Below are 15,699 nucleotides of genomic sequence, written 5' to 3'. Positions count from 1 at the left end.
AAGGGACAAAAATACAGAACTGTAAAAGGAAGAGGAGAGAGATGAGGAAAACAAGATCCTCTGCAGAGCCATGACTCCCTCTCTTCAGCGCTGTTAAATTTAACTAATGTGACAGGTGCATGAGGAATCTATCAAACAGAGCCACCGTGTGTAAGCAAGCAGGGATTGTGTGCGTGTGTGAAGCAGGACTGGAGTGGAGAAGTGGAGTGGGGGTTGTCTTGGGGGTGGGGGTAGTTTTGGGGGGTTAGTGGGAGGGTCTGTGTGGGGGTGGGGGGGTCCATCACTCCTCCACGTACCAGGCAGCACTCAGAGGCAGACTTTTTTGGTGGTTTGAGAGGCGGGGGAGACGCCTTGTCCCACTCCCAAAATGCCATGGAGTTCTGCAGGACTAGACACCCCTCTACCTGCTGAGAGGTGGTACGGCCCAACCCCAACGCACACGACCCACAGAAAAGACAGGTACGAGAAAAGAAAGGAAAAGAGGCACCATGCACATGAATGCACAGGACATTCACATAATAGAAAGAAAGCAAGGAAAAACGAAGAGCACTAAAAGAGAAAACAAGTAACAGAAAAAAACATGACATCAGTTAAGACAAGGACAGACAGGCTTTGAAAACAGAAAACAAAGTGAAGACTAAAAGAACAAGCTCTCAAAATAAATCAAATAAAAAAGGAACATACAGGCATGCTATGGGACCAGAGGAAGAGGAGGAGAGAGGATGAAGAGGGAGGGCTGTCTGTCCGTACCTCTTTGAGGTCGTTATCTAGAGTCAGGTGTTCTGTTTGTTGTCTGTGGCGGTCTTTCCTGCGCTGAGCCGTAGCGGTACGATTGGACCACCTGCTGACAGACAACACTGTTAACCACATAAAAATGTATATAGACTTTACTCAACTACGTATTACAGATGGAAGATTAGGGAAACACATTTGTTAACGTGGACTACATCACTGTAGCACAACTGTAGCATATCTATTACGTTCATTTAGCCATTCTATGTTCAAACCATTATCATTTTTACCCAGAAACAATGCCTGTCATTGGTTGCCTCTTCGGTAATGGCATTATATACTCACTTGTTATTGATGGGTCCGACTGAGAGCACGTCAGACTGCAGCTTGGGAAAGAAGCCCTGTTCATATTTGCCCTGTCCAATCTTCATATCCAACAGGTGGGGGTGGATGGCTGTGTGGTCGATCTTCATCAGCCGCTGTTCGATGGCCTGGGCTGGGGAGGGAGATCAAATCAAGAGGGGGGATTTGAGTAAGGCCTTCTTTTGGTGTAACCACTACTTGAGAATACATTCTGTACAGTGCTAGGACTAAACCTTTGAGTTCACTTTGAATGAAGAGACATACACACAAAGACACAAACACACACGCACAGACCAATAAGCTGACACTCTTGTGCTCCTCTACACAAAGCTTGGCAGGACATCAAAGCTTTGTGTTTGTTCAATTCATTACAGGACATGCTTTACTGTTGTCCTTTCATCCTCCTCTCTCCCTCTATCTCTTTCCTGCTCATCTACTGTATAAACACCCCACTCTCTTTTTCTCGCTGCTTTCTCTTTCTTTCTCTGTCTCTCTTTCGGTCTTTCTGTTCGCTCTCCAAACCTACCTCATTCTCTAACCATTTCCTTTCTTTCTTTAATGAACACAAGGTAGAGAAAACAGACGCAGTACGCCTCAACCCAAACCAACAGGCATCCATCAATTAACCCCTGCTCGCGGTGATAAACAGCGCATCTGTTGGCGAGGATTTTTTTTACATGGCTTGTATTTGAGCTTTTTTTGCCTAACAAAACCCTCAGAATTTATCTTCCAATCTCAGTCCTCATTGTTTGTCAGACAGGAGAGAGAGAGGAGCACTGGAGCGACTGAGGGAAATTAAGCAGAATAAAATAGTTTCTTTGGTGTGTTTAATTGGGTAACTGCACGCGCCACCACCTCTGAAAGAGCTGTCCCTGAGCAATTAGGCTTTTACAGCACTCGCTCCATTAAAATCTGCCAATGTCGGGCCCTGCGAATTGACTCCCCTATACCTGTACCACTCACGGATGTGAGCATTCACACACACACACACACCCTTTGTCTGTGAGAGTGTCTGATCAGGTCTTTTTTATCTTAATTAGTGCTCATTTGGCTTGCCCTCATTAAGTCTCTGATTGCTGCAGCGTAGGCAAAAGGAAGTGAGGAAGCCAGACACAGGACTGACTCAGAGGGGTAGGGGCGGCGGGGGTGTTTTGGGGGAAGCGTGTGTGTATATATGCATGTGGATGAGAGAGAGAGAGAGAGAGAGAGAGAGAGAGAGAGAGAGAGAGAGAGAGAGAGAGAGAGAGAGAGAGAGAGAGAGAGAGAGAGAGAGAGAGAGAGAGAGAGAGAGAGAGAGAGAGAAATAGAGCGTAGAAGAATGAGCTTGGTGGGGTGAGGCTTTCTTTGAGACAAAGACAAATGGGGAGAAAAGGCCAAGGAGAGCATCTGCTGTGGAGAGAAGTCTGACGTTCCCAATGATCACATGAAAGAGGTCAAGAGGGATGACAGGAGGATGAGACGGAAAGTAATAGGATGGATGTGGAAAGAGATGGATTTATAAGAAGTCCTGTGTGACCTCTGTTAAAGCATGATTGGTATGCCAGCCAGGCAGACAGACTGATAAACAGAAGTCATCTACAGCATGCTGATCAGACAGACAGCACAGAGGAGAGCACATTCTCATTCAAGCCCAAACTTTCAATTAGTCCCCCTCCTCTCTCTACCTCTATCCATATTTGTCTATTACTTACCAAAGACTCATTCTAAACGACTCTCTTTCTCGCTCTTCCACACACACACACACCCACCCACCCCCCCTCCCCACACCCCCTCACCGCTCTCCTCTGACTCACCTGACTCCTTGAGGATGGTGCACCTCTGGTAGTTGGAGGACCTCAGACTTGGGGCTCTAACATTGTATAGACGAGCTTTATCGATACGTCCGTCAAACACACGGAGCAGCGGCTCCTTCTCCTCCCATTGGGACATGATCTTGTTGTCGATGAAGGTGGCGAACATCTGGGTCTCGATGAAGTGGGACAGGAAGGGCAGGTAGGGCTCTGGCTGGTCAGACAGGAAGGATGCCTGGAGAGAGGAGATATGTTAGTATAGACACAGATACATTAACATGCATGCACACGCAGGGAAAGATATGAAGACAAATACTACTGGGTAGGGAAAGATACAAATATAATTACAAAATGATATAGGTACACACAGCAATGGACAGAAATTATAAAATACAATTACAAAATACCATAAAGATCAATGCATCAAAATAAAATACAAAATACTTGTCTTTTGAAATGTATTTAATCAAAATAAATGTACAGTAGCCGGCCCGTACAGCAACAACATTCTCAGTAATGGTTACAGAAACGTTTTACTTGCTATGACTGTGATATGTTGTTGTTCATCTACCTTGGTTGAATGCACTGACTGTAAGTCACTCTGGATAAGAGTGTCTGCTAAATGACCAAAATGTAAATGTTAAAATGAACCAAAATGAACTGCAAAGCACACTGGGTATTATTATTGGCATTGTTTTGGGGGGGAGATCATCATTATCATTAAAATACTGCTAAAATAATAATTAAATAATGAAATAATAATAATAATTAAAATAATGATAATACAATCATCATTAAAATACTGCTCAGCATGCTTTAAAATTGTTCATTTTTACATACACATTTATATTTAGTTAATTTAGAAGATGCTCTTATCACACCATAGTGCCATCAAAGTGGCCCACAAAATTGTGAACAGCTATAAAAAAAATGGTATAGAAAAGTATTTTGTACATTGAAAATACAAATTACAGCTCTCAAAAGTATCTTGTAACAAAATACATTGCAGTGTAGTTCATCCCATACATATATACACAACAGAAATACTGCCCATCTGTGGGTGCACAGCACGTAGTATAAACACACAACAACCAACTCTGTTTGCTGGCTGTTTGCTGATATGAATGTATTTCCCCAGTGATTTTATAAATGCAAACATTGTTATTGCCAATACCACGTCTTAACAGCTCCAGCTGTGTTCATCTTACTTATTTATCAAATGGAATATTTTTTATAGTGGATGGGTTTCAGGAAATAATTGAATCCAGCATCTCACAAACATGGTAATGCCCCAGTGGACTTCTATTATCACACAACACAGGCCTCAATAAATAGTATGTTAGATCAAGGTAAAATGTCTCTGTGTGTCAACCCATCTCACCTTATCAAAATTGTGCATCTGCTCTCGGTTGGTGAGCCAGGACTCCAGGTCCGGAGCGCTCTGGATGACGAAGGCCTCATAGTCTGCGAACATCGTGGTAAATCTGCTAGCGAACACCTCCCTCAGCTGTACATTCAGCTTAGCGTTCCTCAGCTCTTCCTCCTCGACTGCCGTCCTCCCCCCCTGGCCCTCTGCCTCACCCCCTACCCTTTTTAGGGCTTCCACACGGACCCCCGTTCTCTTAGCCAGAGCCTGGAGTCTTTCCAGAGTAGTGTTCCCTTGGAGAAGCTCCAACACAGCTAACTGCTCCCCTCCTAGGTTCCCATTCCTCCCATCGTCCTCTAGCTCCCTCAGGGCCTGTTGGCTTTTCAGACCAGGGTGACGGGTAGAGACGGAGACAGGGGTGGTGGTGGTGGTGGAGGGGGGGTCAGAGATTGGAGGAGCGCCCCCCACTGGGGATAGGCCGTAGCGGAGGAGGACTTCACTGAGCTCCTGGATGAACTCTGGTTTGTTAGGGAACTGGGGGAAGTCCTCAGGCAGCTCGATGCAGTGGTTGTCAATGTCCACGAAGCAAAGGTTAGCCTGTAAGGAGAGAGAGAGAGAGAGAGGTTTGGAATGACATGGAAGTTTATACAACAATTATAACATAGCTATTGCTCAATAAATAGATACTCAGAGAGGGGTGTGTTGGGACATAAACAGATTGAGTATTGGGTAACTGGGTCAGTATGTGATTGACACTATAAAGAGATTAATGTCAGTATTAAACCCAAATCTGATATAATAGAGTTACTGCGACAAACCACCAGAATTACGACAAAAACCCTGAGCTCAAGGGTAGTGTGCCAACAACACAGAAACAAACACATGCTTGCACACACACACACTAAATCACAACCACAAATCACACTGACACACATAGAAATTCAAACAAACCTATCATCCCTAGTGTCTTACTCTAACATACACTTACAAAGCAAGACATACACACTCAAAAACCAACCATAATGGCAGCTTACAGTGGTAGAAATAGGCTTACAGCTTTCTCTCCCAAAGCCCCCAGTCTAATCTATCACCCTGTCGCTCCAGCTCTATAGCCCTCCTCCATCTGAGACACTCAGCCCTGGGACCGGGGAACAATGATACTGTATACTGCCTGGATATACAGTTGAAGTCTGAAGCTTACATACACCTTAGCCAAATACATTTAAACTCAGTTTTTCACAATTCCTGACATTTAATCCTAGTAAAAATGCCCTGTCTTAGGTCAGTTAGGATCACCACTTTATTTTAAGAATGTGAAATGTCAGAATAATAGTAGAGAGAATGATTTATTTCAGCTTTTATTTCTTTCATCACATTCCCAGTGGGTCAGAAGTTTAAATACACTCAATTAGTATTTGGTAGCATTGCCTTTAAATTGTTTAACTTGGGTCAAATGTTATGGGTAGCCTTCCACAAGCTTCCCACAATAAATTGGTTGAATTTTGGCCAATTCCTCCTGATAGAGCTGGTGTAACTGAGTCAGGTTTGTAGGCCTGAAAAAGCGTGTGCGAGCAAGGAGTTCAGCCCACACATTTTCTATAGGATTGAGGTCAGGGCTTTGTGATAGCCACTCCAATACCTTGACTTTGTTGTCCTTAAGCCATTTTGCCACAACTTTGGAAGTATGCTTGGGGTCATTGCCCATTTGGAAGACCCATTTGCGACCAAGCTTTAACTTCCTGACTGATGTCTTGAGATGTTGCTTCAATATATCCACATAATTTTCCTTCCTCATGATGCCATCTATTTTGTGAAGTGCACCAGTCCCTCCTGCAGCAAAGCACCCCCACAGCATGATGCTGCCATCCCCGTTCTTCATGGTTGGGATGGTGTTCTTCGGCTTGCAAGCAAGCCCCTTTTTCCTCCAAACATAACGATGGTCATTATGGCCAAACAGTTCTATTTTTGTTTCATCAGACCGGAGGACATTTTTCCAAAAAGTACGATCTTTGTCCCCATGTGCAGTTGCAAACCGTAGTCTGTCTTTTTTATGGCGGTTTTGGAGCAGTGGCTTCTTCCTTGCTGAGCGGCCTTTCAGGTTATGTCGATATAGGACTAGTTTTACTGTGGATATAGATAATTTTGTACCTGTTTCCTCCAGCATCTTCACAAGGTCCTTTGCTGTTGTTCTGGGATTGATTTGCACTTTTTGCACCAAAGTACGTTCATCTCTAGGAGACAGAACGCATCTCCTTCCTGAGCGGTATGACGGCTGCATGGTCCCATGGTGTTTATACTTGCGTACTATTGTTTGTACAGATGAACGTGGTACCTTCATGCGGTTTATGGTTTTTGCGACTGCACTTGAAGACATTTTCAAAGTTCTTGAAATGTTCCGTATTGACTGACCAAAATGTCTTAAAGTAATGATGGACTGTCGTTTCTCTTTGCTTATTTGAGCTGTTCTTGACATAATATGGACTTGGTCTTTTGCCAAATTGGGCTATCTTGTCACAACACAACTGATTGGCTAAAACACAATAACAAGGAAAGAAATTCCACAAATTAACTTTCAAGAAGGCACACATGTTAATTGAAATGCATTCCAGGTGACTACCTAATGAAGCTGGTTGAGAGAATGCCAAGAGTGTGCAAAGCTGTCATCAAATTAAAGGGTGGCTATTTGAAGAATCTCAAATATAAAATATATTTTGATTTGTTTAACACTTTTTTGGTTACTACATGATTCCATATGTGTTATTTCATAGTTTTTATGTCTTCACTATTATTCTACAATGTATAAAATAGTAAAAATAAAGAAAACCCCTTGAATGAGTAGGTGTGTCCAAACTTTTGACTGGCACTGTATATACACACACACACACACACACACACACACACACACATACAGGGCGGCAGGTAGCTTAGTGGTTAAGAGCGTTGTGCCAGTAACCGAAAGGTCGCTGGTTCTAATCCCTGAGCCTACTAGGTGAAGAATCTGTCGATGTGCCCTTGAGCAAGGCACTTAACCCTAATTGCTCCTGTAAGTCGCTCTGGATAAGAGCGTCTGCTAAATGACTAAAATGTAAAAAAAAAAATGTAAATACAGTGGGGGAAAAAGTATTTAGTCAGCCACCAATTGTGCAAGTTCTCCCACTTAAAAAGATGAGAGAGGCCTGTAATTTTCATCATAGGTACACGTCAACTATGACAGACAAAATGAGAATTTGTTTTCCAGAAAATCACATTGTAGGATTTTTAATGAATTTATTTGCAAATTATGGTGGAAAATAAGTATTTGGTCAATACTTTGTTTCTCAATACTTTGTTATATACCCTTTGTTGGCAATGACACAGGTCAAACGTTTTCTGTAAGTCTTCACAAGGTTTTCACACACTGTTGCTGGTATTTTGGCCCATTCCTCCATGCAGATCTCCTCTAGAGCAGTGATGTTTTGGGGCTGTCGCTGGCCAACACAGACTTTCAACTCCCTCCAAAGATTTTCTATGGGGTTGAGATCTGGAGACTGGCTAGGCCACTCCAGGACCTTGAAATGCTTCTTACGAAGCCACTCCTTCATTGCCCGGGCGGTGTGTTTGAGATCATTGTCATGCTGAAAGACCCAGCCACGTTCCATCTTCAATGCCCTTGCTGATGGAAGGAGGTTTTCACAAAAAATCTCACGATACATGGCCCCATTCATTCTTTCCTTTACACGGATCAGTCGTCCTGGTCCCTTTGCAGAAAAACAGCCCCAAAGCATGCTTACCTATTGCAGATTCAGTCTTCCCAGCCTGGTGCAGGTCTACAATTTTGTTTCTGGTGTCCTTTGACAGCTCTTTGGTCTTGGCCATAGTGGAGTTTGGAGTGTGACTGTTTGAGGTTGTGTACAGGTGTCTTTTATACTGATAACAAGTTCAAACAGGTGCCATTAATACAGGTAACGAGTGGAGGACAGAGGAGCCTCTTAAAGAAGAAGTTACAGGTCTGTGAGAGCCAGAAATCTTGCTTGTTTGTAGGTGACCAAATACTTATTTTCCACCATAATTTGCAAATAAATGCATAAAAAATCCTACAATGTGATTTTCTAGATTTTTTTTCTCAATTTGTCTGTCATAGTTGACGTGTACATATGAACTTGCACAATTGGTGGCTGACTAAATACTTTCCCCCCCCACTGTACATACAGAGCAGTGGGACTGGGGAGCATTGATACTGTGTTATAGTGTATACTTCCTGGTTCTACTGTCCCTGTGGAAGGACGACTAGGAGCTACTGTACACTTGAATAACTGAAACGCAGGGTTTACTAACAATTGACTATAGTTTTAGAACAGTACTTGCTAGGCTCCAGATGTGAATTTTATAACTCAACATTTTCTCCTCTGTGTTTTTCTGGGTCCAGGTTTGACTCACGTGCATTGCTCTGTGAGGGCTGCATCAGCTCTCTGTGCCCAGATCTGACCTGACGTGGATTGGCCTAACTGAGGTTTATTTAGGTAGTGGAGAAGACTGCAGGCCATCCGCCTGATTTACGAGATGCTGAAAGTGGAGCACGCACCCCGCTGGGTAATTGTACAGGCACACAATGTTTGGCCTAGTTTCGGTTAAAAGCCATTGGTTCCTCTTTTGCATTAAAAAGAAAGGATGGAGGATCAAGAGGGACAAAATGATATTAAACTGTTGGTATTCATGAGTGTGTGCATGTGCGTGCGTGTGTATGTACTTGTTTGCTATTTGCTATGTAAACATGACTAATATGATTAGGAGACGGATTACTGTTCTGCCATTTGAAATGGAAATTCTATTAATTATTTCTACAGAGCCAGGGTTCAAAAAGGCAAGCCTTTCTTTCATTCATTCACCATTCACATCCTCTCTCTTTCCCTCTCTCTATGATCCTTCCCCCCTTTCCTTTCAGCCTTTCTTTCATCCTCCATTTCTAGGTCATCCTCCTCACTTCAAAAAATCATTCAGAAATAGAGATATTACAAAATTAAAACATTTGGCACTGTGTGATCTTTAGGGGAGGAGGAAGGAACACACAGGGGCAGAAAATTGGATTGTGAGGAGGAGACAGGAGCAGCACCAGGGAACGTCGTCGGATGCTGCACTGACTCGGATAATTACCACCCATACGGAATGGGCCAGATTAATGAGTGGTGGGAGAGGGAGGAAGGAGGGAGGGAGAGCCTTGAAGCTGGGAATCTCTTTGGGATGTTCCAGACGATTAAGAGTCTTATCTCGTCCAAAACACATGCTGTGCACGAGGGTTCCATCACTTTCACTGTCTGAGGACGAGGCAGCTCAAGCTGGGAGCGAGGGAGGAGGGAGAGGGTACAGACACACTATCCCAAACTTCACCAAGTCTTTCCAAATAAATATTAGTTTGAGTTCTTTCTACACAGGAGGAATAGGGGTCTATGTAAACACATTGGGCTGTGGGTGATAAAACCAATATAAGTATCTCAGAGAGGTTTAAGGTTCAAATACACTAAAATAAATTTTCAATAGACGTTCCTCTACAATAAGAGTCTAAAAGGTGCATTTCTGCTTCCCGCTCAGTCTGAATAGGAGCCAGGTAGTCTGTCTGTGTGCGTGGGAGGCTCATTGTGAACAGTCAGGGTTGGATGGCCTTGGACAGTGTGCAGTCAGCAACAATGAGCCCTTACAGTAACTGCCTATTGTATGAGACCCACACAAAGAAAAAAAACAGACCCTATCACAGTCGCACACACACAGACACTGACACACACAGTAGTCCATACCTCCTGTGGCAGCTCTAGTTTGGAGCGGTCGGTGCCCTCCTTGGACTGCAGGCCCATGAGGTAGGGCACGGGGGCATCCAGGAAGTGCAGCAGTGAGGCGGGCAGGATGGGTACGTAGACATGCTGCCACTGGAACGGGAAGAGCAGGGTGGTGATGCCCTCCGCAACTGTCATCAACCGCTGGTAGTCTGGAGAGAGGTAGGGTGAGGGAAGGAGGGGGAGGAGAGAGAGGGAAGTTGGGAGGGGGAGAGGTGGATGAGAAGGAGGGGTTGGAAAGGTGGGGGGGGGGAATGAAAGGGAGATGTTGGAGAGGGAGGAAAGGAAAAGAAGCAGAGAATAACTTTAAATCATCCAATCAAAATTGAATCTGGGCGCAATATGGGATGAAAGGAATTCTGTTTTGATGGATTCAATTTAATCACCATTCTGTGTGTGTGTGTGTGTGTGTTTGTGTACACGTATGTTGGCCTGCATTGTCTCCCGTTCCAGGTTAAAGATTAGGGCCCGTGATCTCAGCCTGGCTTTGGTATTGAGTTCAGGAGTTCCATCATCCGATATGAATAAAATGATCAGACAGTAAGCCTGAATGACCTTCATAATAAAACACCACCACCCTATACCAATTTATCCACTCAACTTCTCTCCCTCTACCCTTCTCTCCATCCCTCACTTGCTCGCTTTCACTCTCTCCCTCAATCTCTTCGCTGCTAAGGCACAGAGGTTCTGTGTACTTTCATTCAAAATGCATTACACTTTTCAAGGCCAACATCGCATTAAACAGAGACCAAGCCAATTTATATTCTACAAGAGAACTAGGGGACCTAGCATTTTTGTATTGCGTGAGTGGGCATGTGTGTGTGCATCTACCTTTCCTCAAAGTCTGTCTGCAAGTGACCACCGCATGCAAAGACCAATGCATGCATCTCACACACAGACAGATGGACAGACACTAATTTGCAGTCTCTCTATTCCCGAATATAGGACTATATATAATGCACATCCAGAGGTGCATTGCATATTACACTGGAAATTACACTGGATATTACACTGGACACACAATACATTCCAATACAGAGCATGGATCCAGACTGGCTACATCTTCTCTCTGTTCCTGAGACTAATGGTCAGTTACTGTGTATTAGACAAACAGAGTAGCTGTAAGGATCCAGATGCTCTTTCAGAGTGCTGAAAACAGCTCCACTTTAGCATCTCGTCCTCTCTGTCTCATGTGCAACTAATCATACTAATAACACACGTCCACTAATGCTGTGCAGAGAGCACACAAGACCTGGCCATTAATCATTGTGTGTGTGTGTGTGTGTGTGTGTGTGTGTGTGTGTGTGTGTGTGTGTGTGTGTGTGTGTGTGTGTGTGTGTGTCCATTAGCCACTGTCTGCGCCTCTAATTCTCAATTTTGAGGCCTGGCTACAAACAAGTAATTAGGAACAGAACAGGGGTGCTTGCAGGTGCAAGTGTAATGGATGTTATATATCTCAGACTGAAGAGGAGCATCATTTACCTCACCTGCCATCCTGTCTACCATGGAGATGATTAGTAAAAATGGAGAGAAGGAGGGGGTCCGGTGTGAAAAGGCATATGTGTGGGGGAGGGGCATCTGTAGGGGCTCCTACTTATAGGATATTTATGAGAAAACTAAAGACTGTCATGATAGACAGGAGTAATAATGCCCTGATAAAAGACTTGCACCACAGGACCACCTGAAAATGGAATGAGAGTAATTTAGAAACACTGAAAGTGTGGTTTGAGGATTACAGTTATGTATTATATGATTGGATCCCAGATAAGAAAAGTGAGACGGAGAAATGAGATGGAGGCCAACACACAGAGAAAGTGTGGTAGCGAAAGAGCGAGACGGAGTGAGAAAGAGTGGGAGAAACCGAGAGAAAGACCGAACTAAAAGGAGAGTGTGAGAGTTGCTGAGTAAACTTGCTAGCACAGCTGTGGTGCACTGCACACCCACACACTCGTACAATAACACACTGACCGTATACAAGCCAAACCCTCACACCACAATACTCAATTATGTATGAGGGGAAACCTAGAAGAGCTGCAGATAACTTGAGACTTTTACATTACTTTACTAAAGCAATGCATAAAATAAGAGGAACCTACACAGCACACTAATACCCATTTATTTGTATTGCATAACTGTCCCAATTTGCCCTTCAGCTTCTAGTCTACCAAAGAAAAATCATTTTACCGGTAACTACTTCAAAGTATCGCCAACAACCAAGGGGGTCCATTGCTTGAACATGCCTTTTTGGAATTACCTGTGGGAAACCAGTCTCTCTCTGAAATAAACGGAGCAATAGAATCACAACGAGGTACATAAGAGCACAAAAATGAGGATGACGCAGTTTATAACCTAATAAACTCTCACAAGCTTCTGCATGTTGAGGGTTTTAACTTGACACAGCCTGCTCTGTGATGCAGAGAAAGAAAGAGTGATTCTTATTAAAGGATGATTCATGGTACTTTACTCATGTCTCAGCAACTCTATCCCCTCTTTCCCTCCTCTCTCATCCACTGTTATGATCGTATTATGAGAAGATAAGTTTAGCCTCTATATGAATATGAATATACAGCATCTCGACAGACTTCATTAATACATTAGCCGTGCTGATTTGACGCCAGCTCTTCCTAATTTAATATTCAACCCTTCACAGATGTCAAGACTCCAGTTTTCCCCGACACGAAAAACATCAAAGCACCCCGCAAAGACTCATGGGGGGTGAGGGGGGAAAATAAGAGTGAAAAACCAGAATAATATCATTCTCTCTGTCCGGCGTTGACCTCAGCTGAACTACCTGGGTAGGCTAGATGATTTCAGGCAGAGATGATGCAAAAGTGTTCTACTCTATTTCACAGGGCCATTAAACTTTCACAACTCCCTCCAATACTGCATTCCAATGGAGGGTTTTGTGTAAAATATTGTATATTATTGCTTGATAAATAGGGGAATGCATTTTATTGTTATCATCTGCAAACGTCCAATACAGATACAGCTGACCACAATACGTGGTAGCTTAGTGGTTAAGAGCGTTGTGCCAGTAACCGAAAGGTCGATGGTTCTAATCCCTGAGCCAACTAGGTGAAAAATCTGTCGATGTGCCCTTGAGCAAGGCACTTAACCCTAATTGCTACTGTAAGTCGCTCTGGATAAGAGCATCTGCTAAATGACAAAAACAATTATAATAAAAAAAATGCTGCTGAGGCCAAGTAGAAAATGCTAACGGAAGAGACAAAGATCAGCAGCTGTGTGTCAAGGCTGAACATATGACCTGAGGCAACTCATAGTGAAACTGTTCCCTAACAGACACACACTCTCAGAAGGGAAGAGACAAGCCAACAATGGTTAACAACAGAAACCAGGTGCACTCCAAGCACAGAGAGAGGGGGGAAGGAGACATGGTGTAGAGTCCACTCATTTTCATACCAACAGGATGCTTTTGATCAACCACCTTATTGTGTGCGCTGACTGACTAAGTCTCTCTGGGTGAATGCAGGGATTTTTCTGCTATTGAAATCCTGGGGTGGCCCGCCTAAGCGTTTTTTCTGGTCGCCTAATTTTCGTGATGGAAAAGCCAGTGTCAACTTAAACGACTAAAACCAGATATTTTACATTTTTACATTTTAGTCATTTTAGCAGACGCTCTTATCCAGAGCGACTTACAGTTAGCGCATACATTATTTTATCGAACCCACAACCCTGGCGTTGCAAACGCCATGCTCTACCAACTGAGCTACATCCCCTGCCGACCATTCCCTCCCCTACCATGGACGACGCTGGGCCAATTGTGCGCCGCCCCATGGGTCTCCCGGTCGCGGCCGGCTACGACAGAGCCTGGATTCGAACCAGGATCTCTAGGGGCACAGCTAGCACTGCGATGCAGTGCCTTAGACCACTGCGCCACTCGGGAGATATAATGTATGTAGAGAAGATAAAGGACCTTTTTATTATATAATCTTTGAGAACTAGCAATCACCAACATTAAAGTCCAGGAGAATAACAAATTCCCCAAACAATGATTTTAGCAGTATACATTTTATTATTATGTTTGAGCAAAAGAACACAGCATTAGCCATGGCAAAATGCATAGAATTGCAGGGAATTTGCTTTAAAACTGCAACAACAACAAAAATATGCTTAGCTCCATGGAGAAATGTGTAGACTTGCAGGAAATTGGCTTAAAAATGCCAAAGTTTCTCTACACCGGGGCCTAACAAATTGCTCTAAAACTGCGTTTTATACTTATTTCCCTCATTAAAATGCAAATCAATTTCTAACATTTTTGACATGCGTTTTTCTGGAATTTTTTGTTGTTATTCTGTCTCTCACTGTTCAAATAAACCTACCATTAAAATAATAGACTGATCATATCTTTGTCAGTGGGCAAACGTACAAAATCAGCAGGGGATCAAAAACTTTTTTCCCCTCACTGTAGTGCACTATATAGGGAATAGGGTGCCATTTGGTACGCATCCACGGAACATGTTATAGATGCAGTTTCCGTGCCTCAACTCTTCCATCAAAGCGCCTCCAGGCAAATGAAGCACAGTGTTTTTATTATAGAGAAATTAGAATGCCTTTTAGCAACCGTGTCGCAGGGTAGGAGAGAAATAGGAGGCCGCCAACGCTTCCCGGTGAAAAATGAGGAACATTAAAACGTTACTGGAATGTTTTTTCATTCGGAATGAGAGGTTTTTATTTATTCTGTTTTAGCAGCGATTCCGTCAGACAGTTGGTTTGATGAATTAAACATGGGAGATAATTTCTCATCCAAGGATAGATGACAGATGAGTGGGGATGGATGGGAGCGGAGGGGTGTATGAGGATGGAGGAGGGAGGCCTGTCGCTGTCGTTTTCTCTCAAGCAGACAGAAATGGCATGGTGCTAGTCACAGTGGAGTCCCTTTGTTTGACTGACATAAACTCAACTAATGAACTCCCATGCATTACAGATCATTACATTAGGGAAATTAAACTCCATCAACTCTAAAACAAATCAAGAGCCACTTAATGGAAACTCACAACCCAATAATTCAATAGGCAAGACTACTTTCCATTCCAAAGGACGTCAATGGACCAGAACCACCCAATCAAACAGTCAACACACCAGAAGCTCTCGCAATGTCTCTTTCTCTGCAACAGTCTTCAGGCAATCAGATAATGGCATCATGTAGTTTAGTGTTCTGTATTCTACAGTGAAGTCTATGGCAGATACAGTCAGCCTTGGCCTGTCATCTACAGACTGCTGTCTGTTTGTCCTTTGACTGACCATGCTTCCTAATCTCAGCGACTACCCTGCTGCTGTCCAGTCAGTCAACCTGCCTAGATCCAGTCCCAGGGAGAGGAACAGCTCTCTACCACACCCAGATTACAGTAGTCTAATCCTAAACTCATTTGGGCCAGGGAGCCAGGGACAGGCCTGGACCACAGATCACACCTCAGTATGACACAGCCAGTAACGTTCCATTGGCTCCAGCTGAGGGGATGTGTTGAGGAATAGGGAGGAATGACTTATTCCAACCATCCCCCAACCTGGTTTCTGTCATCACCATACCACCTGGCTGTGGCATCTACCCCCACTCAACAACCTGGAATGTAGACGCAGAGAGGAGTGTGTGTGTGTGTGTGTGTAGTTGTGGTGTATATACGTG

General features: G+C 43.7%; 1 protein-coding gene across 8 annotated transcripts in view; it reads right to left on the bottom strand.

Moving 5' to 3' along the window:
* Positions 1–15,699, bottom strand: part of LOC311129901 (DENN domain-containing protein 5B-like) — a 64,918-nt gene that overhangs the window by 13,998 nt on the left and 35,221 nt on the right. For 4 of the 8 annotated variants that reach the window (XM_084162435.1, XM_084162440.1, XM_084162433.1 and 1 more), the window contains 5 exons: positions 10,020–10,207; positions 4,267–4,848; positions 2,889–3,120; positions 1,078–1,228; positions 751–844 (listed from right to left, as the gene is read on the bottom strand). In XM_084162435.1, the coding sequence (XP_084018561.1) occupies positions 751–844; positions 1,078–1,228; positions 2,889–3,120; positions 4,267–4,848; positions 10,020–10,207 (1,247 nt within the window). The remainder of the gene's footprint in view (positions 1–750; positions 845–1,077; positions 1,229–2,888; positions 3,121–4,266; positions 4,849–10,019; positions 10,208–15,699) is intronic. The other 4 variants (XM_084162436.1, XM_084162439.1, XM_084162434.1 and 1 more) reach the window with 1 other exon arrangement.

This window comes from Coregonus lavaretus (genome assembly GCF_964263955.1).
Source record: "Coregonus lavaretus genome assembly, chromosome: 5".
NCBI lineage: Eukaryota > Metazoa > Chordata > Actinopteri > Salmoniformes > Salmonidae > Coregonus > Coregonus lavaretus.
The sequence above is the reverse complement of the archived record's forward strand: the minus strand, read 5'-3'. Positions and strand labels throughout refer to the sequence as shown.